The sequence below is a fragment of the Tasmannia lanceolata genome, unplaced genomic scaffold (assembly GCF_043159265.1).
Source record: "Tasmannia lanceolata isolate RefF3 unplaced genomic scaffold, GAP_Taslan_0.1 ptg000002l, whole genome shotgun sequence".
NCBI classification, from domain to species: Eukaryota; Viridiplantae; Streptophyta; class Magnoliopsida; order Canellales; family Winteraceae; genus Tasmannia; species Tasmannia lanceolata.
In genome coordinates this window covers 14,395,790-14,420,000 of record NW_027518679.1, presented here as the reverse complement: position 1 = coordinate 14,420,000, position 24,211 = coordinate 14,395,790, and the positions used below count along the sequence as shown (strand labels likewise).

Sequence of the window (24,211 nt, the reverse complement as noted above, 5' to 3'; positions counted from 1 at the left end):
TCTACTTTCTTTCCACTGTCCACAAAAGACCTGCAGAAGGACGATTTCATTCGGAAGTGCTACAGGAAGATGTGGAGGAATATTCAATTTCCTAGAAGCATTAAAGAAAAGAAACGTGTACACTTCAATTGAGGGTGAATACAGTTGCAACCAACTTTAGAAGCAATCTATTTGAACCAACTTTAGAATCAGTCTATTTGACCAACTTTAGAGGCAATGTATCTGAGAATAATAAGTTTATAAGTTATACCTAAATTCCTGTATTTAATGCGCATAATGACTAAAGAATATAAGCATTTTGGGTGAATTCAATTCCAATTTGGGTGTACTTTCAAGTGCATCCTAAATTCAGTGAACTTGAAACTTATGGAGTGGTCCGAAAAACAAAATTCTTCCTGGGGTCAAAGTTGGGAGTACCTAGAACTTTGAAAAGAATTTATCAAAGAAACAAAAAAACAATAATAATATTTGGAACAAGTAATAGGCTGGTTATTGAGAGCAAGAGAGCACATCTTATTATTAAATGCATAAATGACTTTACAAACAACGTGTACACTTCAATTGAGACATGTCTCCATTTTAACCAATGTCAACTCCTCTAAGAGAGATGTTCACATTTATCACAGTCCATGTCCAAGAATAGACTGCAGTTGTCAAACTCGTGGATGAGTTTTCTTTCCCTGACATAAGTTACCAGTCAAATAAAGAACAAAAACAGGGCACTTCTAACAAGACCGTGAAACATAGCCAATGGATAGTTGGCAATAAAAAAACGAAGTTTGATGGAAATAGAAGCCCTCCAAAGTCCAAAGTCGGAAGATGGAAAATCCAGCTCATAGCAACAGCTTAAGGCCGAAAACCTGGCCAGGCTTTTAAATTTGCACTGAAACCAACACGAAACAACCAAATTGTTTCCGTTTCTATCCCCACCGAAGCCCAAAAACAGAAATGATTGAGATGCATAAACCAAAACGTAAGTGTAATAATGGTTACACTATATTAGACAATTATATTTATATGAAGGAAAATGATTTCAGCACTTCATTGTTTTGATAAGATGCGCGCAGCATCTTGTCGTGAAATATTTAAAGGGCTTATAAGAGCTTTTTTAGAACTGTAAAACCCTTTAAATGCTAGACGATAAGATGCTTTGCACATCTTATCAAAACACTAGTGGTTTGATATCATTTCCCTATATGAATTGCAAGCATGTAGTGCATGTATTATGTATAAATGTTTGACACACCTCATTAAGGGTATTTTGGTCAGTGTAAGATATATATATATATATATATATATATATATATATATATATATATAGAGCAAAATGATTGTGAGCTTGAAGCTCATATAGCTTATATGAGCTTGAGGGCCAAACACATGTGGGCCCACATTGTTAGGATGATCCAAAGCATTCATTTGAAAGGCCCTTACATAGATAGGTTGTGTACAAAAAATCAACTCCATAGGATCATCCTAACCCATCCAAAAGTGGAGGGCAAAATGGACAGACACCGTTTGCCACAAATCTGCCCATTTTTTGCCCTTCGCTTTTGGAGGGGTTCAGGTGATCCAATGGAGCTGATTTTTGGTACACACCCTATCTATGATGGGGCCTTGCAAATGAATGGTTTGGATCACCACAGAAAATGTGGGACCCATGTGTTTGGGCCCTCAAGCTCATATAAGCTATATGAGCTTAAGCTCACCAAACTTATTGTGAGCTTAAGCGCCCAATCACATTGGGGCCTACTTTGTTAGGATGATCCAAAGCATTCATTTGAAAGGCCCTTACATAGATGGGGTGTGTACCAAAAATCAGCTCCATAGGATCATCCTAACCCATCCATTTGTGGAGGTCAAAATGAACAGACATTATTTGTCCACAAATCTGCCCATTTTTGTCCTCCACAAATGGAGGGGTTAGGATGATCCTATGGAGCTGATTTTTGGTACACACCCTATCTATGATAGGGCCTTGCAAATGAATGGTTTGGATCACCACAGAAAATGTGGGACCCATGTGATTGGGGCGCTTAAGCTCACCATAAGTTTGGTGAGCTTAATATTGGGGCCTACTTTGTTAGGATGATCCAAAGCATTCATTTGAAAGGCCCTTACATAGATGGGGTGTGTACCAAAAATCAGCTCCATAGGATCATCCTAACCCATCCATTTTTGGAGGTCAAAATAGACAGACATTATTTGTCCACAAATCTGCCCATTTTTGTCCTCCACAAATGGAGGGGTTAGGATGATCCTATGGAGCTGATTTTTGGTACACACCCTATCTATGATACGGCCTTGCAAATGAATGGTTTGGATCACCACAAAAAATGTGGGACCCATGTGATTGGGGCGCTTAAGCTCACCAACACTTTCCTCTATATATATATATATATATATATATATATATATATATATATATATATATATATATATATATCTGTGTGTGTATGTTTTCGTGTGGAGAGGGATTTAACTCTCTCACGGTTTCTCTGTCTCTGTTTCTCTCATCATCTCTCTCTCTCTTCCACCATGTCATCTAACATGGTATCAGAGCTTCAAGGTAATATGAAACCTCTCATCCTCGAAGAAAATTAACTCTAACCCACTCTTCTCAATCGCACCCCTCGCTGCCTCAATCGCACCCCTCACACATCTTGCTGCCTAAACCCTAACCCCTAACCCACTCGGCTCAATCGCACCTCTTGTTGCCTCAAACCTAACACTAACCCTAACAAGCACCCCTCTCCTCAACCCTGCCCCAACTTGGTTCTTCCAATCGCACGATCCAACCATATCTTTTTTGTTTTTTTCGCACCATCCAACCCTATTTTAAACCCCCACGATTTTGTCAAGTTCTTCTCAAATCAGTCCCTAAATCTTCTTTCTTCTCAAATCAGTCCATAAATCTTATTTTCTTTATGTTCTAAACTTGTTTCTTCTATTTTTTCTTTCTACATCGTTGGTTCCGAGACGTTGGTTGGTGTTCTACTCCCTTTCTTCTATGTTTTTGGAGTATCCTTGCCCCTTTATTTGTTCCGGAACCTTATCTTGCTGTCTTCGACAGTGATTTATTGGTTGATTTTGTTGTATGTTGGTGTTCGTCGATTTGTCAGTGGTGGCGATTGTGTTAATGGTTGTGGATGATTATTGTCGATGGCTTTATTGGTGATTATCCGTGATGGATGTATTGGATATAAGGCATGCCAGCTATTACTTGTGTTGTTGGTGGTGACTGGTTTGTAGTTGGTACTAGTGGTGACATCATCTGTTGGGGTCTTCCGTTGGTGATCTCGTTGTGGATCTATGTTGATCTGTTGTTGGAGATTTGATTTTATGGTCTTGGAGGTTCGTTTGTGGTTCGCTACTTCTAAGCTTTGTTGGTTGGTTGCTTCTACACTTGGTTGTTAGTAGTGCTCCGTGGTTGGTGTCAGCGGTGGATTGGTTGATGATTGTTGCTCGTGGTGTTGGTTCTTTGTGATTGTTGGGTGGTTATGATTATTGTTGGTGACTTTTGGTGGTGGTGATGTTGGTTGAGCAATTGTTGGTGACTGTGGATTGGTTGATGTTTGTTGGTGATCGTTGGTGGTGTTGTTTCTTGATAGTCGTTGGTTGGTTGTGATTATTGTTGGTGGTGTTGTTGCTCACTGTTGTTGGCTCGTTGGTTGCCATTTGTTGTGTCCTTGATGATTATTAGTTGTTTGATGATGTTCTTTGCGACTAGGTGTTTTATGACATCCCTATTGTTCGTGGATTGAAATTGGGCTGTAGTATTGCCTTCGCATGTAGTGGAGGTTGTTTGATGTTAGTTGTTCTTGACATTATTCTTGTGGTTGCCGACGGTTATTGTGTCATGCATCGTGGCAGTGGCCGTGATTCAAGGGGAGGTCGTGGTCGTGGGTCTCGATATTGTACCCACTGTCGTATGGATGGCTAAAGTGTTGACTATTGTTATGATTTACATCCAGAGCTTCGGCCAATACCACTCTACTACCCCTTATGTTGCTGCTTCTGATGGTTGCCCCTTGCTCCTGCTGGACCTGCTACATCGGCCGCTATAGACTCTATGCTTGTCAATTGGGTTAAATATGAGGGCTTGTCCGCCTACATGATAGAGGCAAGCAGCCTACTGCCACATTTGCCCACCCAAGTAGTTCATCTTGTTTTATTTCTGAATCTACTTCTGGATCATGGCTCATTGATTTAGGAGCATCTCATCACTCAACTCAACTCAACTCAACAAAGCCTTTGTCCCAAACTAGTTGGGGTTGGCTAAATGAATCCTTTAAAAAAAATTCAAGAAGGTGAAAGGAATCTACCCGGCTCTAATCCTGGCTCTAGTTGGGTTCTTCTATTCTAATCTATCCAAGGTCAAGTTCTCTGTTATGTTCCTAGCTATCAAGTTTTTCCTCACTGTTTCTACCCAAGTTGTTTTCGGTCTGCCCCTACCTCTTTTTACTCCATCAATTTGGCACGAGTCGCCTCTTCTCACCGGAGCATCCAAAGGCCAACATTGGAGATGTCCAAACCATCTTAAGCGGTGCTCTCTCATCTTCTCCTCAATTGGTGCCACCTCCACCTTTCCACGAATGTCTTCATTTTTAATTCTATCTAACCTTGTGTGGCCACACATCCATCTAAGCATTCGCATCTCATCTTACGCACATGCTGCTTCTTAGTACCCCAACATTCTGAGCCGTACAGCATGGCTGGCCGCACAGCTTTCTTATAAAACTTTCCCTTCAACTTGGTAGGGATTTTACGGTCGCATAGAACTCCTGAGGCAAGCTTGCACTTCAACCAACCTGCTCTTATTCTATGGTTAACATCCTCTTCAATCTCTCCTTCTTTATGTAGAATTGAACTAAGATAGCGACAGATATCCCTCTTAGGTACCTCATGTCTAGTCATATTTACTACATCCTTATCCCGCCTCCTTACATTACTAAAGTTGCACTTCATATACTCTGTCTTAGTCCTACTTAGTCTAAAACCTTTGGATTCCAAAGTAGTTCTCCATAACTCTAACTTAGCATGTACTCCAACTTTGGTTTTGTCGATTAATACTATGTCTTCTACAAATAATATACACCATGGTACCTCATCCGGGATACCCTCCGTAAGCTCATCCATAACTAGCGTAAAAAGATAAGGGCATAGAGCTGATCCTTGGTGCAGTTCTATTGTAATTGGAAACTCACTAGACGTGCCATCCGCGGTTCTGACTCTAGTTACTGCTCCATTGTACATATCCTTAATTACATCAACATATTTAATAGGCACTTTTTTTCTTTCACGGACCTACCACATAACACTCCTGGGAACCCTATCATACGCTTTCTCCAAATGAATGAAAACCATATGAAGGTCCTTTTTATTTTCTCTAAATCTCTCCATTAACCACATAATCAAGAAGATAGCTTCTATAGTCGATCGTCCCGGCATAACGCCAAACTGATTCTCTGATACCTTAGTCTCTTTTCTTAGTCTATGCTCAATTACCCTCTCCCAAAGCTTCATGGTGTGACTCATTGCTTAATTTCCCAGTAATTGGTGCAACTCTGAATATCCCCTTTATTCTTATAAATAGGTACTAATGTACTCTTCCTCCACTCGTTAGGCATCTACTTAGTCTTCAAAATATTGTTAAATAATCTAGTTAACCAAACCAAATCTACATCACCCAAGCATCTCCAAGTCTCAATAGGAATATCGTCAGGCCCCCTAGCCTTACCTAATTTCATATTTTTCATAGATACTCTTACCTCTGATGTTTGGATTTTACGAACAAACCTCCGGTTTGTATCATCAAAAGCGTTATCAAGTTCTCCCAAATTCGTTACAGGTTCTCCATTAAACAACTTATCAAAGTAACTTCTCCACCTCTCCTTAACCTTGTTTTCTTTTACTAACAATCTTTAATTCTCGTCTTTGATGCATTTTATATGATTCAAGTCACTGCTTCTCTCATCTTAGAAATTGTAGACAATTTTTTTCACCTTCTTTCGTCCCTAACCTGTGGTACAAATCCTCGTATGCCTTGCCTCTAGCTTCCCTTGCTGCTGTCTAGGAGCATCTCATCACATGACTAGTAATTTTAATCTCCTTACTTCTTTCCAGTCCGCCCCTTCTAGTGCCCCTCATTCTGTTACATTAGCAGATGAACTACATCACCTGTCTCTGGAGTTGGTGTAGTCTCCATCTCTAATGGCCTTTGTTTATCTTCTATTCTTTATGTCCTTCATTTCCTGTTAATCTATTATATGTGCGTCAATTGACAAAAACTCTAAACTATTCTGTTTCTTTCTTTCCCTCTTTTTACACCTCTCAGAATCTAAAAACTAAGACGATGATTGGTTTGGGACGTGAGATTGGTGATTATACTATCTTGATTCGAGCCCTGTTGGTGCTGCTCTTCGTACTTCTGTTGATGCTTATCAGTGGCACTGTCGCTTGGGCCACCCTCCTGCTGAGAAGCTTCGAAAATCTCCTTTTATTACTAATTCTATTGAGTCGTTTCTTGTGAGTCTTGTGAGTTGGGACAGAACCATTGGGTGTCTTTTCCTTCACGTAGTATTCATCGTTTGTCGAATAGTTTTAAACTTGTTCGTTCTGACGTATAGGGTCCTTCACGTACTATCTCTTGATATGGTTTTCGATATTTTGTTATACTTATGGATTATTTCTCACGTGCAACATGGGTGTTTCTACTCAAGGATTGTTCTAAAGTTTTTAATACATTTTGTCATTTTTAATTGCTAATCAATTTAAATGTTCTATTTCTTACTTACGCACAGATAATGCCGAAGAATATTTCTCTACCTATAACGGTTTTCAACAATTTCTTGAGTCACGTGGCATCATCCATGAGTCTTCCTGTATTTATACCTTTCAGCAGAATGGTGTTGCTGAGAGGAAGATATGATACTGATGGGATATGACTCGCACTAACATGTTCCAGATGCGTGTTCCCAAGTGTTATTGGGTAGATGAAGCTATTACGGCTTGCTTTCTAGCGAATTGTCTTCCCTCTTCTGTCTTGTCTGCCCAGACACCATTTTCTGCCTTGTATCCTTTAGGTGAACCTTTCTCAATGATCCTTGTGTCTTTGGGTGTACTTGTTTTGTCCATGACCTAGCTCCAGTCGTGACAAATTGGACCCTCGAGCAGAAAAATGTATCCTTTTGGGTTACTCTCATACTAAAAAAGGATACAAGTATTACAGTCCCTGGCTGCAGAAAACCTTTATTTCTGCGGATGTCCAATTCTTTGAGGATACCTCCTATTTTTCTTATCCGTCTCCGAGTCCTGTTGAGGTACATACTTTGCCTTTTTCGCTGTCGTCGAGCCTTGTAGAGCCCCCTTTTCCCCTTCAGTGACGAATGATACAGAGAATCCAGCGGACATTTCTACATCTGCATTGAAATTGTACACTCGAGGCCGACAGGTTGTTCTACCTATAGGCAAGCCATCATCTCCAACCGATGATCCTCATCCTCAGTCATATTCATTTCCATCAGGTAATCCTCTTCATGTGTCTAGTTCAACTATTGCTTCTCGCACTCGATCTCACACTACTGCCCATCCAATTTCACAGTTTGTTTCTTATGAGCGTCTATCGCATTCATGTTGTACATTTATTTCTAATATTTCTTCTGAATCTTTGCCTAAGACAGTTTCAGATGCACTTGTTCATCCTGGTTGGCGGGCTGCAATGGATGCCGAGATGGCTGCACTCAATTCAAATAAAACGTGGCAACTTGTTCTTCTTCCATCTTGGGCACAGTCTGTTGGGTGTCGATGGGTCCTCGCTATTAAATACCTTCAAGATGGGACCATTGAGCGTCTCAAAGCATGTGTTGTGGCCAAGGGATGCACTCAAACATTTGAGGTCGATTATCATGAAGCATTCTCACCTATGGCCAAGATACATATGTACATGTTCTCATATCTATTGTTGTTAATCATGGTTGGCAATTATATCAGTTGGATGTGAAGAATGCTTTCCTTCATGGCAATCAGACTTAGAAGGTATATATGGAGCAACCTCCTAGGTATGTTGCTCAGCGAGAGATGTGTTCCTCCGTTTGTCGCCTCTGAAAAGCAATTTTTGGGCTGAAACAATCACCGAGGGCATGGTTTGGAAGGTTCAATAATACAATTCTGCAATTTGGCAAGAAACAATGCGTGATTGATCACTCTGTTTTTAGCTATCTATCCACGGTCGGGTATATCTTCTTGATAGTTTATGTGGATGATATTGTGATTACGGGAAATGACCAAGCTAGCATACGGATATTAAAGACTTTCGTTAAAGGAGAGTTCTCCACCAAAGATTTGGGATTCCTCAGGTATTTTCTTGGCATCAAGGTAGCGAGTTTTGTATGGGCTTTCTTTGTCATAAAGAAAGTATACTTTAGACATTGGCGGAGACCGGCTATATGGGGGTAAAACCTACATCCACTCCTATGGATCCTAATGTCAAACTCCTTTCAGATCAAGGAGACTTGCTAGATAATCTAGGACGATACAAGAGACTTGTTGGAAAGCTGATTTATTTGACAGTTACTCACCCTAATATCTCGTATGTTGTAGGAGTTGTTAGCTAATTTATGGATTCTCCTCGCACGTCCCATTGGGCAGCAGTAATTCAAATCATCAGGTACTTGAAGGGTACCCCGATAAAAGGACTGTGCTTCAAGAAAAAATGATTACGAAAGTGTAGAGGGATATACTGATGAAGATTGGGCAGGGTCTCTTGCAGACAGGAGATCTACAACTGGTTATTGTACCTTCGTTGGCGGTAATATGGTATCTTAGAAGTAAGAAGCAAGAAATTGTGTCCAAATCTAATGCAGAAGCAGAGTACGGGGCTATGTCATATACAAGTGGAGAACTGATTTGGTTATTCTCCTTTCTATCCAAGATTGGATTCTCATTTTCAGAACCAGCACGGCTATACTGTGATAACAAGCCTCTGCTATTCATATTGACAATAACACAGTCTTTCATGAGTGAACCAAACACATTGAGGTAGATTGCTATTTTATTCAACAGAGAATACTCGATCAGCAGACGAGCTTGCAAATTTGTTCACTAAAACATTAGGCCTGCCAGGTTAAAGGATGCTTGTAACAAGCTTGGAATGTATGATATATACATTCCAGCTTGAGGGGGAGTGTTAGACGCACCTGCGAAATACTTTTTGCGATGGACCCTAGCAAATCCCTATATATATATATATATATATATATATATATATATATGTTAGCTTACCAACTTCTCCAAAAGCTTAAGCTGTTGGAGAAAGGTGTTACTTATCTTTTATACTTTAGCACTCCCCCGGACGTGTGGCCCACTTGGCAAATACGTGGCACATGTGGTCCCACTTTGGGCCGACCATCACAAGTGGATTTTTGCTATCCGAGAGGTTTGAACTCGAGACCTTTGGCTCTGATACCATGTTAACTTACCAACTTCTCCAAAAGCTTAAGCTGTTGGAGAAAGGCGTTACTTATCTTTTATACTTTAAGAATATATGTGTTTTCGTGTGGACAAGGCTTTAACTCATATTTTCTCTGTCTCCATTTCTCTCAGCATCTCTCTCTCTCTCTCTTCCCCCATGTAGTCATCAACCAATAAATATTTACATGAATTACATGTAAAATTTGGTACATACTAAATTATCAAAACACGTGTGATAGTGCATGTCACTTGGTGCAATGGTGTTATATGGTTTTAAACCACTATGGATGGTTGTCTTACTTATGTGATAGCTTTTAGGTGTGTATTTGAGCTTATTCTAGTATTTCATGAAGTTTCATCTTTAAATTCTATCATTTGCATGTTTTTATATATTTCAGTGATTTTACAAGATTTTTACAGAAATTTTCAACAGAAATAGAAACGTTTCTATTTCCGTGGTGACCGAAACCAAATCTGAAATTTAAAATCTTGCACCTAGCTAAGATACCAAACCCTTTCAAGAGAAAATCATGTAAGTATAGCCCCTTGATTTGCCCCTCGAGATACAAAGACTAATGCACGATTGCCCACTCTTCAACATCCCATACAATACGAGAAACCATTAACGGAAACTGGATAAGCACCCATATTTCTAATGACAGCCGCAACCCAACTCACAACCAGCATATTGATATTGACCAAATTGTTCCATATTCTCGAATCCCTCACAATAAACACCCATGGCATTCTTCCAGCAGGTTTGTTGACATAAAAGGGTTACTGTTGGTATCCGACGACTAGGTTTCCTAGTTATGGTAGAAAACCAAATTAGAAAGAGAGGCCTTTTCTCTCTTGGGATGTTGTGGCTAAATAAAGAAAAACAAGAGTAGATTTTCCTCTCTTGGGGTGTGTGAGAGAGGAGAGGAGCGAGGGGGTTTCTTCTTGGGTTTCTTCTCGGTTTACTCTCGTGTACGATCTGGATAGAGAAGACAAGGGAAAGGGTTGCAGTCTGTGAGTTTGCAGATTATTCCGATGTAATCCTTGTATTATGTTTTTTCATATCATATTCTCAATCGTAGACTTAGGAAACTTGGCCGAATCACGTAAAATCATGTTGTTCATCTTGTGGTTTGCTTTTAGTTATACTTTTCATTTATTTGTCCACTGTCAAATCAGATTTTCCTAGCAGATTTCTCAACAATTAGAATCAAAGCTATGATTGAAACGTTTGTCATTGGGTTGTGATTAGAGCGATCATGGGTGTTGTGGTTGGATCACGATTAGAGTGATCATCTAAGGTAGAAAAATTGTTCGAGAGATTCTCATTCAAGGTGGAGCTCTGCAACGAGCGTGATCTGAAACGACGGTAAAATCGGCATCTACACAGTTCAACATCTACAGGTTCGACGAAAAGGGTATTTTTAGGGTTGCAACTCGGGTCGGGTTTTCTAGAACCCTACCCTACCCAAGAAACAACCTCGGGTCAGGTCGGGTCGGATTTTTTTGGGGAAAACCTGTGATTCTTAAACCCGGCCCTACCCGAGATAATTTCTCGGGTCGGGTCGGGTTTTTCCGCATTGCCGCCTCCAACTTCATGCAATGCCCTCCTTTTTATTCCAAATTGTCCTAATTTACTCTAAACCCACTTTAAACCTGATATTAACATGTTGATTGAAACATGCTGATAAGTGATATGATTAGACAAAGAACGATTTAAATAGTTTCTAATTCTCAATGAACTCGTTAGTGGCCAGACTGATCTGTAAGTTTTTAAACACTACTCACTAAATATTTATGCAAAACACAGGTTCTGAGGTTCGATAAAAAAAGATGCAGTCATGGCCTCTGTTTGCCTATAGAGAATGACATAAAATTATTTTTGTGTTGGTGATATACTGATACATATCCTACAAACATGTACATGAATGGAAAGCATGAATAAAATGGACAATCAAATATGAGTAAAGATGCCACTGTAAACAAATTAAAGAACTACAAAGATTATTTTATGCAAGAAATAGACCTTCTTATGACTTCGATGGCCATCAGAGCAATAGGCAATTGAGGCATAAATGCGAGAAATAGACCTTCTTTCGTTCGTGTCTTACACTCTTACTGTCTTGGTGAGATGAGAAATGAGAATTACTAAATTACTCATATCAATGTTATTATTTATAACTTATAATGTTAAAAAAGGAATAAATGCGGATTTTCGGGCGGGCCGGGTTTTCCACCTTTAAAACCGGCCCAACCCGAGAATCACTCGGGCTTTGGAAAAGTAAACCCGGCCCAACAACTTACCCGGCCACTTTGAACCCGACCCATGCTTTTTTCGGGCCGAGCTGATGCGGGCCGGGTAAAACCCGACCCAAGTTGCAACCCTAGGTATTTTCACCCTATGGCAAGTGTAGGAGAAGGGCGTCCTTGTTCAACAGAGCTTGGTTAAGGCGTTCAAGGGAAAGGATGGGAAGTCAGAGAAGATAACAGATACTAAGTAGCAAGACATTAAGTCGAAGGCGGTCAGCACAATTGGACCATGTCTAGCAGATAACTTCATGTTCAGTGTTATGGAAGAAGAATCTGCGCCTACATTGTGGGATAAGTTAGAAAATCTTTACATATCAAAAAGCTTGGCTAATCGATTCTATCTGAAGAGACAACAATGGGCAATGGGCTGAAGATGCGAGAAGGCGAGAATCTTCTGGAACACATGACTGTGTTCAACGGGCTTGTGGATCAACTCCACAAGGTTGATGAAAAGATGAAGGAAGAAGAAAAGTTGAAGGATGAAGACTAAAGCTCTTACACCTTTTCACTTCCCGATTCATACAATAGTCTAAAAACTGCATTATTATTAGGTAAGAAAACTGCATTATTATTAGGTAAGGATGCCGTGAAGTTGGAAGAAGTCATGACGACACTCTTATCAAATGAGACTAGGAGGCCTAATCAAGATATTGGTCAAGAGCGTGAGTTGATAGTTTGTGAGGAGAATCAAAGAGGAAGATCGTTTGATAGGAGGATCAAGAAAATGCAAGTCAAGACCCTTGGTTATCCGAAAGGGCTTGCAATGTGATCGTTGCAAGGAATATGGCCACAACAAGAGGGATTATCCGAAGCGTGCTAACAATCAGACAATGGTGCTACAAATATGAAATGTTTTCAATCTCCACAGGTAATCACACTTCTTATGATGACCGGATTCTAGATTCAGGGTGTTTTGTTCAAGTATGCTCCAGGCAGTATTTCAAAACGCAAATGTGGGTCGAAACACAGCCAAAGCAAATCCTAGTCCACTTAGCGCGATGTGGTGGACTACTTGGTTGACAGTTGGCATGGCCGAGTAGTCGGTTGATGCGGTAATAACTCAAGCATATCAAGAAGTTTTGATTAGCTTTATAGGGCAAAAAGTGGACTCGGACAAGAATGCCACAAGGTAAAAGAGAGTCGACTCGGGGGAGTCCATGATGACACGGGAGGGTTTTGAAACTATGGCTCTAGGAGGAAATATTTTGATACATTCTAGGAGATAAGGGCAAGTGTAGTGTCCTTACGTGATGGGTCCACTTTTGACGCCGTCGGAATCGGAACGGTGAACAACAAGATGTTCGATGAAGTCGTTCATGCTTTGGGTAGTGAGGCGTATGTACCAAAGATATAGAAGAACCTAGTGCATTGGCCGGTTGGACTCCAGGGGTTGCATGTATTCAATTGCATGTGAAGCTATGAAAATCACACGCGGTTGTATAGCTCTATTGAAAGTCGAGAAGTGTGGCAGATTGTATAGTCTGGTTGGGGACACGGTGACTAGTGTTCATAAGATCTCGATTGCTAGTTGGAAACGGAGTAGCGTCCGTATGCATAAAGTCTCTTCACAGTTGGTGCAAAGACGAGTTTCCAGGTTGCATATGGTGATAAGGTAATAGTTCATGTGATGGGGAGGACAGATCGAGATCAGCCGTCTAGTAAGATAGAGTCAAAACCAAGATGATTCGATAGTGTGTAGTTGGCTTTTCGGAAGGCCACTGGTAGTTTGCGGTGACAACTGACCGGTGGTGATGTCCATGGGAAATCTTCAGATGGTAGGGAAACAAGCCAAGGTGGAGATTGCTGGGAGAGTCGCCTTGTTTCCCATGACTAGGATTCCTAGTTGTTCAGGGAAACTAAATTAGGAAGAGAGAGGGCTATTCTCTCTTGGAATGTTGGGGGTACTTAGAGAAAAATGAGAGTGGGTTTTCCTCTCTTGGGGCGTGAGAGACAGGAGAGAGAAAGGGAGGAAAGATGGGGTTTCTTCTTGGGCTTTTCTCTTGGCTTTCTCTCAATCTACTATCTTGTACAATCTTGGTTGAGATGACAAGGGTAAGGGTTGTGGTTTGCGGGTTTGGGGACTACTCCCATTGCAATCCATAAGATTTGTTTTCTCATATCGTATTCTCGCCCGTGGTCAAAGGCGTCCTGGCCGAACCATTAAAAACTCAGTATCCATCTTGTGGCTTGCTTTTATTTCTACTTCTCATTTATTGGTGCACGATCATATCAGATTTTTCCTGGCAGATTTCTCAACAATTATTAGTTTCCCACCGAATGTGAAAAGGGAATATTTTGCCCTTTCAAAAAGTATGGGTTGATGGAGCCTGGGGCTCCCGTTCACAGCAACTGCCATCATATAAACAGATGGTTTTATCACACAGGTGCCATGGATAAGTTCAGTTGTGTCATGTATGACAAATCTATACGCAATGGGAGTATAATTAGCCCATAAGTTATAAAGGTACAGCTTCATCAGTATAGGTGCTATGGATCAGTTCATCTGTGCATGTCTGGAAAATCTATACGCAATTGGAATATAATCAGCCCATAAGTTATAATGTTATATAGGTTACTACATCAACCACATTTACCTTAGGCCTATATTACAAATGAGCCCTCACATAAAAGGTAAATAGAAAAGATGCATGTGAAAAATACCTACTGATAAAGAGCCAAACTCCCCTGTCCCAATCTTTTATTACTTGGATGTTGGCATTGACTTCAGCCCACTATAACCCTAAAATCTATGAAAGAGCCAAGCAAAGATTTGAAGGCTTCAATCCTCCTCCCTCATTGTTTCCCTCCCTCCCTTAGAAGTAGGAGTACCTCTACCTACTCATAAGTCATAACCATGCCATAAAAGAGTAGGATGGATCCTTACCAACTCTTGGCCCAAGTCGCTCAACCACAAATGGTCCAGTGGGGCATGAATTACCCTTTCTTGGACCATCTAAAGTAGGTTGTTCTCAGTGCATAGAAACTGGAGGTGCTTAAAGACATGCACATTATTGTGGCCTTGTTCATTGCTTTTTGTCCTTGCCTGAGCCAAAGACTTCATAGAGACATTAAGCCATGCAGCAGGAAATTGTTTCTCTAGAAAGGAAAGCCAAAAGGGGCACTGTTCTATTATCAATAAGTGAGCAGGCAACAGTAGACTACAGAAAGACCAAAATAGATTGTGCATGTGATAGCAAGTCACAACAGCCAAAAGGTACAAAGCAAGATGTTTTCAAAGGGTTATGGCTAATCCATTGAACATATTATGACTATTCAGGTAATTAAGAGACGACATTTTTTCTCTCGCAATTTCGGTTTTTTAAATATGCATCCAAAGGTTCATGGTGTGGTTCCTAAGACGTGCACTTTTGTCCTAATCAACTTACATCAATTTACTTGGTCAACTATATGCATAGTTTTAAAACTCCCTCGCGTCATCAAGGACTCCCTCGTCCTTTCCCCTTGTCGCATTTTGCAATTTTCCTTTCATAGTCAATAAAAACTCCTTTGACTCTCCCAAGTTATGACAGTGTAAACCGAGTACTGAGCCGCGTCAACAACGCTCATGGACGCATGCGCACCAAATCGACAAGGATTTTTCTTGGCCGCATTTTGATCGGCATTCTCGTTTTTTTTTTTTTTTTTTTAAATTGACAATTTCATTAATGCTATGAAGATTACATTAGGGACCAGTGGTCCCAACTTGCATTACATAGAATCAATTAAGAGTGGCCAGGAGTATACTCCTAAGCCAATAAAAACCAAAAAAATCTTCTGGGTCAAACCGCTTCAGATAGGTCAACACTTCCATGCACTCCCATCCTGCCAAATAGCTATATCACTTTCCTTTCGAGATCTTCATCTACTACTGCAACCAAAAAGCCTTCACCATACCTCTTCCTATCCTTTCCAATACCCAATGGTCTAGGGCATTCATCAAAACAGGCTTGTCATCACCATCTAGACAGTCATTCAATTTGTATCTTTGAATGACAAGCGAAGAATGCGCGCTCCCCTTCGCCATAATCATGGAGGATCAAGAAATCCAACATGTCAATGAGGAGTTCCCCCGAGCTCCCAATCAATAAGCAGAGTGTTTCTGCTAATAATTCTTTCTTCCACCATCCGAATACCCACCACCCTAATGCCCCACAGAGGCTCAGCCATGTAAGGATCCTAGCTCGAGACTCAAAGTTGAAGTCTTTCCATTGCTTCCGAAGGCAATCTCCCAACAAGACCATCTCTTCATCAACAGTCATCTTTCCCAACTGCTACATGACATTCTCTAGCACTAAAAGCCCCAAGGGTAGCCAAAGCTTCGATCACCAGAAAAGGAGGAAAACTCGCAACAAAACGAAGGCCCTCCCAGACCCAAAAGCTACTAATTACTAACTAGTAATAACAACTTAACCCGAAGCAAATCCTACAATGGGCGACCGGGAATAAAATTTGCAGAGATTTGAGAGTCTACTATTTTTCCTTCTTGAACCTACCAAAGATGCATCCAAAAGTTTCTCAACAATACGTGCGAGGAGGTTATTTTCTGATCTTGCCACCATAGCATTAAGATTTAGGCCATGATTAACGTCGTTAGAGGCTCGGGAAACGAAGGTGCTCCTTACTTTTGGAGGGAAAGCACCTTTATTTCTATCCTTATTGGGTAAGTCCGACCAAGCAACTTTCCGTCTAGGCGCAGCAGAGTCAAATGGCTTACTCTTCTCGAGCCCCACCAGAGGCACACAAGATTGACCAACACTCCTAACGGCAGGCCCCTTCACACCTTTTTCGAGCTCTTTTTCAGCGCCATCCTTGGATTTGAATTTTGAATTAGCCAGGGAAACCAATGGCTCCCCAGGAATCCGATCCTCAATCGGCGGTGAAACCCCCAATCGACGGCATAATGCCCCAACCAGTACATCCCAAGGAACTAGAGTACTCAGAAAAGTAGCCACCATTTTTATTATCATGTTTTTTTCTGAAAATCAATCCCAATGGAGTAAACCTTGTCAAGAATTCTAATTCTAAAACAAGAACTATGGAAATGCCACCGGGGGGGCTAGAATTTTGGCCGAGACAAAGCTCGTACAATGCTGGTGGTTGCCTTCCATTTTGGTTTCCAATACTTTACTGAAGAGATTCCCAATAGCTTCCACCGTTGAAACAACCCATGCGTGCAGTGGGATACCATAAAAATTAACCCAAAGGGCTTCCTCACCTTGAAGGAACTCCCTATTCCACGATGAGAGAGAAACCAATTGATTACCTAGGGCTTCAGATCCCATCGCAAGAATCTTTAATGCCTGGGCTTCAAATTCAAACATAAAGAGGATCTCGTCCTCCGCCAAAGTACAAGGGCAATGTAAGGATGGAAAATCCCAAACTTTTTGTGCCCAAAACCAGAGATCATCCAGAGTCACGTTACTGTCTTTCTTTTTTCCTATAAGACAAGCTTTTAGGGTGTCCATACATGTTAGCACTTCCTTGCCGAAAATGGAAAGGGCTGGGCTGCCTCTACCCCCAAGAAAATGGATATTACCCAAATCAGGCCATCGGCTGTCCACCCCACAGTTAGCTTCTAGACGAGGCTCTGAATTACCACGGGCAACCCATTTTGAGGGGATTTCAGACCGTTGACACCAACGGCACTTATCCAGCCACCTGAAATTAAAATATTTACAGGGGGAGCAAAACCAAACACCAGGTCTAAACACTGACTATATGTGAAAAATACTTGAAAAACAAATATATGCATTAGAAAGTTTAAATGGAGGTGTTACAGAGTTCGTAACTACACTAGAAATGCAGCACCATCTTCTATAGAATGTTTTTATGGTCTACAGCAAGCTCCCAAGGTTTCGCTTCAGAAAATGCAAACCATAGAAAAAGGGAGTGGGAATGAGTGGCAAGAAAAAGGAAGAAATAACCTAATTTTAGACTGAAAGTGTCCAAGGAATCATGGGATTCCATAGTGCAAGTGGTCATTGTTAGAGAATATGCCCTGAAAAGCCAGTAGAATGGCATTTATTAATCAATAAAGATTTATTTCATGACATAAATAGGTCTTATAATAATGAATGTGTGTGATGTGCTTCTTTTATGACACATGTTCGTCCTTAGATAACATAGTAGAAATGACATGCTCAAAGGATTCACAGATCCAAGGGAGCAAGGAGATATGGCATCTCGATTCTATGCAAGCCTTAACATTTCCAAGTTGGGAAAGAGACTGGATATCTCTTTCTGTATACAACTAGCACCAGTCTTGCCTACATGCACGTGTCGTGACGTAAGGTCACTTATCTCGGTCATCTGGGTAGTGGACCCTAAGCAAGAAGAGTATGTGCGACGATTAGATCGCGCAATCAAACCGGATCAAATAAAGAACAACTTGTGGACAAGAGAGTATACAGGACCTTCACATGTCCTTAGACTTGAGGGATCTTATTGGTCTGTCGAACCGTTCTAGGGTCTTAGTCTATCTCATTGTGATTCTAGTTTAAAGTCACATTCGGATAGAGCTATATCCTAGAGCAAACCCTTGATACCAATAGTGATAGTCAACAAGGGATTCTTCGCCCTAAAATTTAGGGATTTACATCTACAATTTTGTCAGAGTAGTAGGCCTATTAAATAGCCTGGCCAGGCTTCTTTGATAAAAGGTTTATCGGAATGTTTTACGAAATATTGAAATGTTTTCAAAGGATTTTACAAATGCATTTGGAGGCCGAACACCGCTTAACCAAAATGGTATACCATGAGTGGGCCAAGGCGGAAGAGGTGTCCACCCCCCATATGACTCAACTCAGTAGATGTAGTAAAGAAGAAAGGACTTGCACATACAAGATGTGATTAGGGGTAAGATGATCTGACGGTCATCTTCAGGGTTACGTCTCAATGGAGGCCGCTAACCTAATGCGAGTGTAGTTTAACTATGGAGCGATATCGTAGTGGGGCCCACCATAGGGTTCTGCAGGATCAACCGTCGGATCCCTACGACGATCTCACTCATAACTCGAATGACCCAGTAACATCCAAACGGATCAGGGTTTTGCATTTTATGTAATTACACGAACGGATATGGTTAGATCAATGTGGATATTGATTAAGTAAATATATATATATGAGGAAAGTGTTGGTGCGCTCGAGTGCCCCAAACTCATGTGGGCCCACTTTGTTAGGATGATCCAAAGCATTCATTTGAAGGGCCCTTACATAGATGGGGTATGTACCAAAAATTAGCTCCATAGGATCATCCTAACCCATCTATTTGTGGAGGTTAAAATGGACAGACTCTGTTTGTTCACAAATCTGCCCATTTTTTCCCTCCACTTTTGGAGGGGTTAGGATGATTCAATGGAACTGATTTTTGGTACACACCTTATCTATGATGGGGCCTTGCAAATGAATGCTTTGGATCACCACAAAAAATGAGGGACCCATGTGATTTGGCACTCGAGTGCACTTAAGCTTAGGTGCGCTCGAGCGCACCAACACTTTCCTCTATATATATATATATATATATATATATATATATATATATATATATATATATATGAGGAAAAGGATTGTAAGCTTGAGCGCACCATCCTTATGGAGCGCTTGAGCTCTCAAACCCATATGGCCCACATTGTTAGGATGATCCAAAGCATTCATTTGAAAGGCCCTTACATAGATAGGGTGTGTACAAAATATCAGCTCCATAGGATCATCCTAACCCATTCATTTGTGGAGGTCAAAATGAACAGACCACAAATCTGCCCATTTTTGCCCTCCACTTTTGGAGGGGTTAGGAAGATTCAATGGAGCTGATTTTTGGTACACACCCTATCTATGACAGGGCCTTGCAAATGAATGGTTTGGATCCTCACAGAAATTGTGGGACCCTGTTGCACTCAAGCGCACCATTTGATTGGTGCGCTTGAGCGCGCACCAACACATTCCTCTATATATATATATATATATATATATATATATATATATATATATATATATATATATATATATATATATATATACATGTCTTTGTTAATAGTTAATAAGAGACAATGAGAGAATTTTTCGAAGACAAATTGAGGGCGAAATAACTCACATTGGACGCGAGTTGGTAATTAATTAAATGGATAATTAATTATTAATTAATTATTCATTTATTATACATTATTATATATTATTAATATAATTAATAATTATTATAATAATGTGAAATCCAAATGAGGTTAATTATTCCCAAACCGGTTTTGCAAAAGTTGTGGAATTGGAACGGAATTGGGAATTGGGATAGGACCACACATTTGGATAAGCTTAGTGGGTCCCACCACACGCCCAAAACAGTTAGAGAACTGGGAAAATGTTCCCAATTGCTCAAGGATTTTGAGTTGCACTCAAACTCCTCTTTGGATAAGAATTGCTAAAATGTAGGATCTACAAAGCAAGCAATTTGTTTCCAACACCAACTCCTATGAGATAAGGCCACAAGCGCTGGAGAGAGACTTCAATACACGTTCCCCAAGGTTGCTTGGGCGACCCCACAAATCCTTGGACGTTTGGGAAGAGTCCCAATTCGTCAAGGAGTCTTAATGCAACTAGTCTTTATATTGGATAGGAATTTGGAGAGATAAACAAGGGGAAGATCAAACCAAACTCTTATTATTTAAGGGAGAGGGCTGAATGGATTTTGGAGGTATTCCTCTCCAAAATTCGTCAGCCACTGCTCCTCTCCTTGGAAAATTGTTTTCACACTCTCTCTCTTCATCTCTTCCAATTGTTGGAAATTCACCCTATAGTTTCAAGGAGAAAGGCTTCCAATATAATTCTCCGATCTTTATATCAAAGGTATTGATTAGATCATACATTAAAAAAGTGAATATGTGTTATTCACATCCACGATCAACGCTACAAAGAAAAGAATCCATCAGTTCAACTTGCGGGGTTCGCGGCGTTGAGAACATCACAACCGTTCGAGAAGTAGATCAAGCAGCGTGGTTCCTTGATTTCTTCTACAAAGAAGTATTTCTTTATGTTTAATTAACATAATTAACTAATCTAGACTCTACGATCTTGAGCAAAAGCAAGATCGAAAAAAAATTAAAGTTCTATGATTTTTTTGCGCATGGCGATCTCGCCGGAAGGGGATAACCTTCCTTCAGTTATAAATAGAGGAGTCATGCAAACATGGTTTGAAGTCTAGAAATCCTGATACCAATCAGACACCTAAAAATCCTATACATATCGAACCGTACGACCCGAGACAACAGTCTTGGATGAAAGAGTACTGTTTTTTGAATCCATAGTGTAAGTACTAGGCGATTCAAAATTTGCTCGCACATGGTAATACACATAAGGTATGTATCGAATTTTTGAATCAAAATTTTTGAACTGCAATTTTAGCCACACATCAAGTCTAATGCAGAGCTTTCATTCAAAAAAGCTCTTGCCCTTCTTTTCTCAGTTATGTTTTTTATGCCTCTTTTTTTATGGCTTTATGACTCTTAGTTCTAGTTTCATCAAAATCAATAGCCTATCGGATTAAACTTTCACTCAAACAGTCAAAAATTAAACAAGGAAACAATTTGATCCCTAAGCACTAGTAAAAAGTAAAAAAGAAAAAAGAAAAAAGAAAACATGTCACAGCCTAAGCTCCTACACCAAACAACATTAACAAATACATAAGTATGAGTGTAGTGTTCTTACTCCAAAATCAGCATCAAAATCAGAATCAGAATCAGCCACAAAATATGCAACCTTAAATTGATTTATAGTAATCAGTTGCATCTTCCTGCCTCAAGATTTCCCCAACAAAGAACCTACATAGCCCTAGAATTTCAATCCCCAAGCTCTATTCTAAAACACAAAGCCAGCCTTCCAAGACGCTCGTTGAAACAATAGCAAGCGAATCATTTGATGTTTCCAGCCGAACATATTCGTCATAATCCCCCAGCACCAAGAATAATCCAAAACCATTCAAAAGTGCAAACCACAAATTCAAGAATTCCAAAGCCCCTGCGCAGCGCGGGGGGGAGCAATTCGACCAATAAAAAGCTGCATGGGAAGAACTCTAGTGCGAAGGGCTTCCAGATGTATTCCAAAGACACTGCTTAGAATCTTGCATGCAGTTTTACATCATTTCTCCAAGTTTGATTCCATTTGAGATGTCATCTCTCAAGTAATTTCTCTATTACATACCACAAGTGGCCCTTTTGGGCAATGATTGCAATTTTTTATTTTTATTTTTGAGAAATTCTCCACAATCTTGTGACGCCCCAATCCCACTGTGTAAATGTTGTCTTGTTCTGGGTTTTCCCACGCTCCCCCATTTTGTTTTCCAACAGCACTAACCATGACCGACCAACTCCATTGGACCCGTCCCTTGGAGATGCTGAAAACGCATCTACACAAGGAGGAGAGTCCACATATATAGCCCAGCAATCTTCCCTCCCTTTCCAATGTGGGATCCTACCATCCACTCCCATTGGGGCCAGTATCCTCGCTAGCACCCCCTTTTGAGGTCCACCCGCCTTAGGGCCCAGCATCCTCGCTTGCACACCGTGCTGCGGGAGGTCCAGCTCTGATACCATAATGTCACGCCCCGACCCCACTGTAAATATTGCCCGTTCTGGATTTTCCCACCCTCCCCGATTTTGTTTTCCAGCAGCACTAATCGTGCCTGATCCACTCCGCAGGGCCCACCCCTTGGACATGCTGAAAACGCATGAGAAGGAGTGTTCACATATATAGCACAACAATCTTCTCTTCCTTTCCGACATGGGATGTTACAAAATCTAACCCAAGAGCAACTGGCACACAGTATAACTGAAAATCCAACAACACTTGGGTAACACCATCAATCCAAAACTGGAACATGAATCACTTAATACCAACTTGTGCTAGGACTTGATCAATCACTGGATTGATCAACCAGGTGATTTTGTGGGTCGACCAATAGGTCAAGTAAATAATAGTTGTTATTTTCTACACAGATTACTAAAAAATAAATAAATATAACACATTAAAAAATAGAAAAGATTAAAACAACGGCCTGGTTTTCTTGACTCAAGAATTGCCCCACCGATTCAATTGACTCAATGAAAACCCACCGGATGAACTTCAGACAATTTTTCTCAACCAGACACCAGACCTGGTGAAGTTGACTGGGCATGTTCTCGAACTATATACGTGACTACCTAAAACTTGCGTGACACAAAGTTGACATCGTTTACCAATACCCTGTCAACTCTAAAAAACTATAAAGATGCAGCATTGTCCAAAGGACTAACAGGAGCTCATACTTATGTTGTGTTTGGCTAATCTAGATTTAGCCATTGCTCACCCAATACCTATCTCCAGCAAGAAGCAATACTTATATATTCCCAGTTTTAGCCATTGCTCAGTTCTGATCTTCGCACCTTGAGATTAACTGCTTATCTCACCAGTTGCATCAATGGGTCATATAACTAATAGCCACTTGCAGCCAAGAAGCCGCATATAGGTTAAAATAGACATACTTCTCATGATAAATTCAATTTATCGAGATAATATCATTTCAAATAATTATTATGCTAACGTTGCAATAAATTGAAATAGCTACAAATGATTGCCACATAGCTTTGATGTGACCTTAGAGGCTTACACCATCAATTAAGCCATCAAATCTTTACTTTACATCAACATTCTCAATCCTTTGATCATTCAAAAAAAAAAAAAAAACATTCTCAATCCTTTATAATATGATTGATCATGAACATTTAAGCTAGAAATATCAGTCTAGCAAAAAACATAGATTCTAACCTCCATTATCCAAATACCTTTTTCGAATTTTAAAAAGAAACATTACTTAACGATCTAAAATGCAAGTTTATGAAGATTAACTTCTGTAGCAGAATCAGAAGTGAAAAGAGCAATGTGTCCTGAAAATTAAAAGGAAAAAAAACTAGCAAATTATGAGAGAATATAATAGTTTTCCGATAGAACTCCTCACTTCATAATCAATGGTTCCTGGATTATCCCGTATTGAAACTAGACAAGACCAAAAAGGAAAACTAAAACTAGTTAGAACTCTTATGATCAATTTGGATGTTTAGCCCAGTCACAACTTGGGTGCAATTTTTGGGTAAAATGCAATAAACATTAATACCCAAACTGTAATGACTGCATTTTTACACACAAATTGAACCCAAAGTGCAATTGGGTTGCACACACCCAAATTGACCATTCACTATTAAACAATCACCTCATAATCAACACCCTGTACATAGATATGATTTGAATCAAGCGAGGAGAACGAAAGCCCCGTTATCTGCATGATCAGCAAGCAAAAAGTGATTACCTATTGACTAAATTCCTTGTCAGACCTACCATGCATCTAATTATTATACAAACAACCAAAAAAAGAGAAGATTGGCACGAGATCATATGGCCTACTTCATTCATGTTGACT

The 24,211-nt window shown here is 40.3% G+C and overlaps 1 protein-coding gene across 6 annotated transcripts in view; it reads right to left on the bottom strand.

The window, feature by feature from the left end:
• LOC143882472 (uncharacterized) overlaps nucleotides 1-24,211 on the bottom strand; it is an 80,578-nt gene that overhangs the window by 9,493 nt on the left and 46,874 nt on the right. For 2 of the 6 annotated variants that reach the window (XM_077385952.1, XM_077385973.1), the window contains exons 11-12: nucleotides 24,005-24,070; nucleotides 496-883 (exon numbers count right to left, since the gene is read on the bottom strand). In XM_077385952.1, the coding sequence (XP_077242067.1) occupies nucleotides 698-883; nucleotides 24,005-24,070 (252 nt within the window). In that variant the 3' untranslated portion in view covers nucleotides 496-697. Of the gene's footprint in view, nucleotides 31-495; nucleotides 884-24,004; nucleotides 24,071-24,211 lie in introns of those variants that run through there. The other 4 variants (XM_077385963.1, XM_077385975.1, XM_077385958.1 and 1 more) reach the window with 3 other exon arrangements.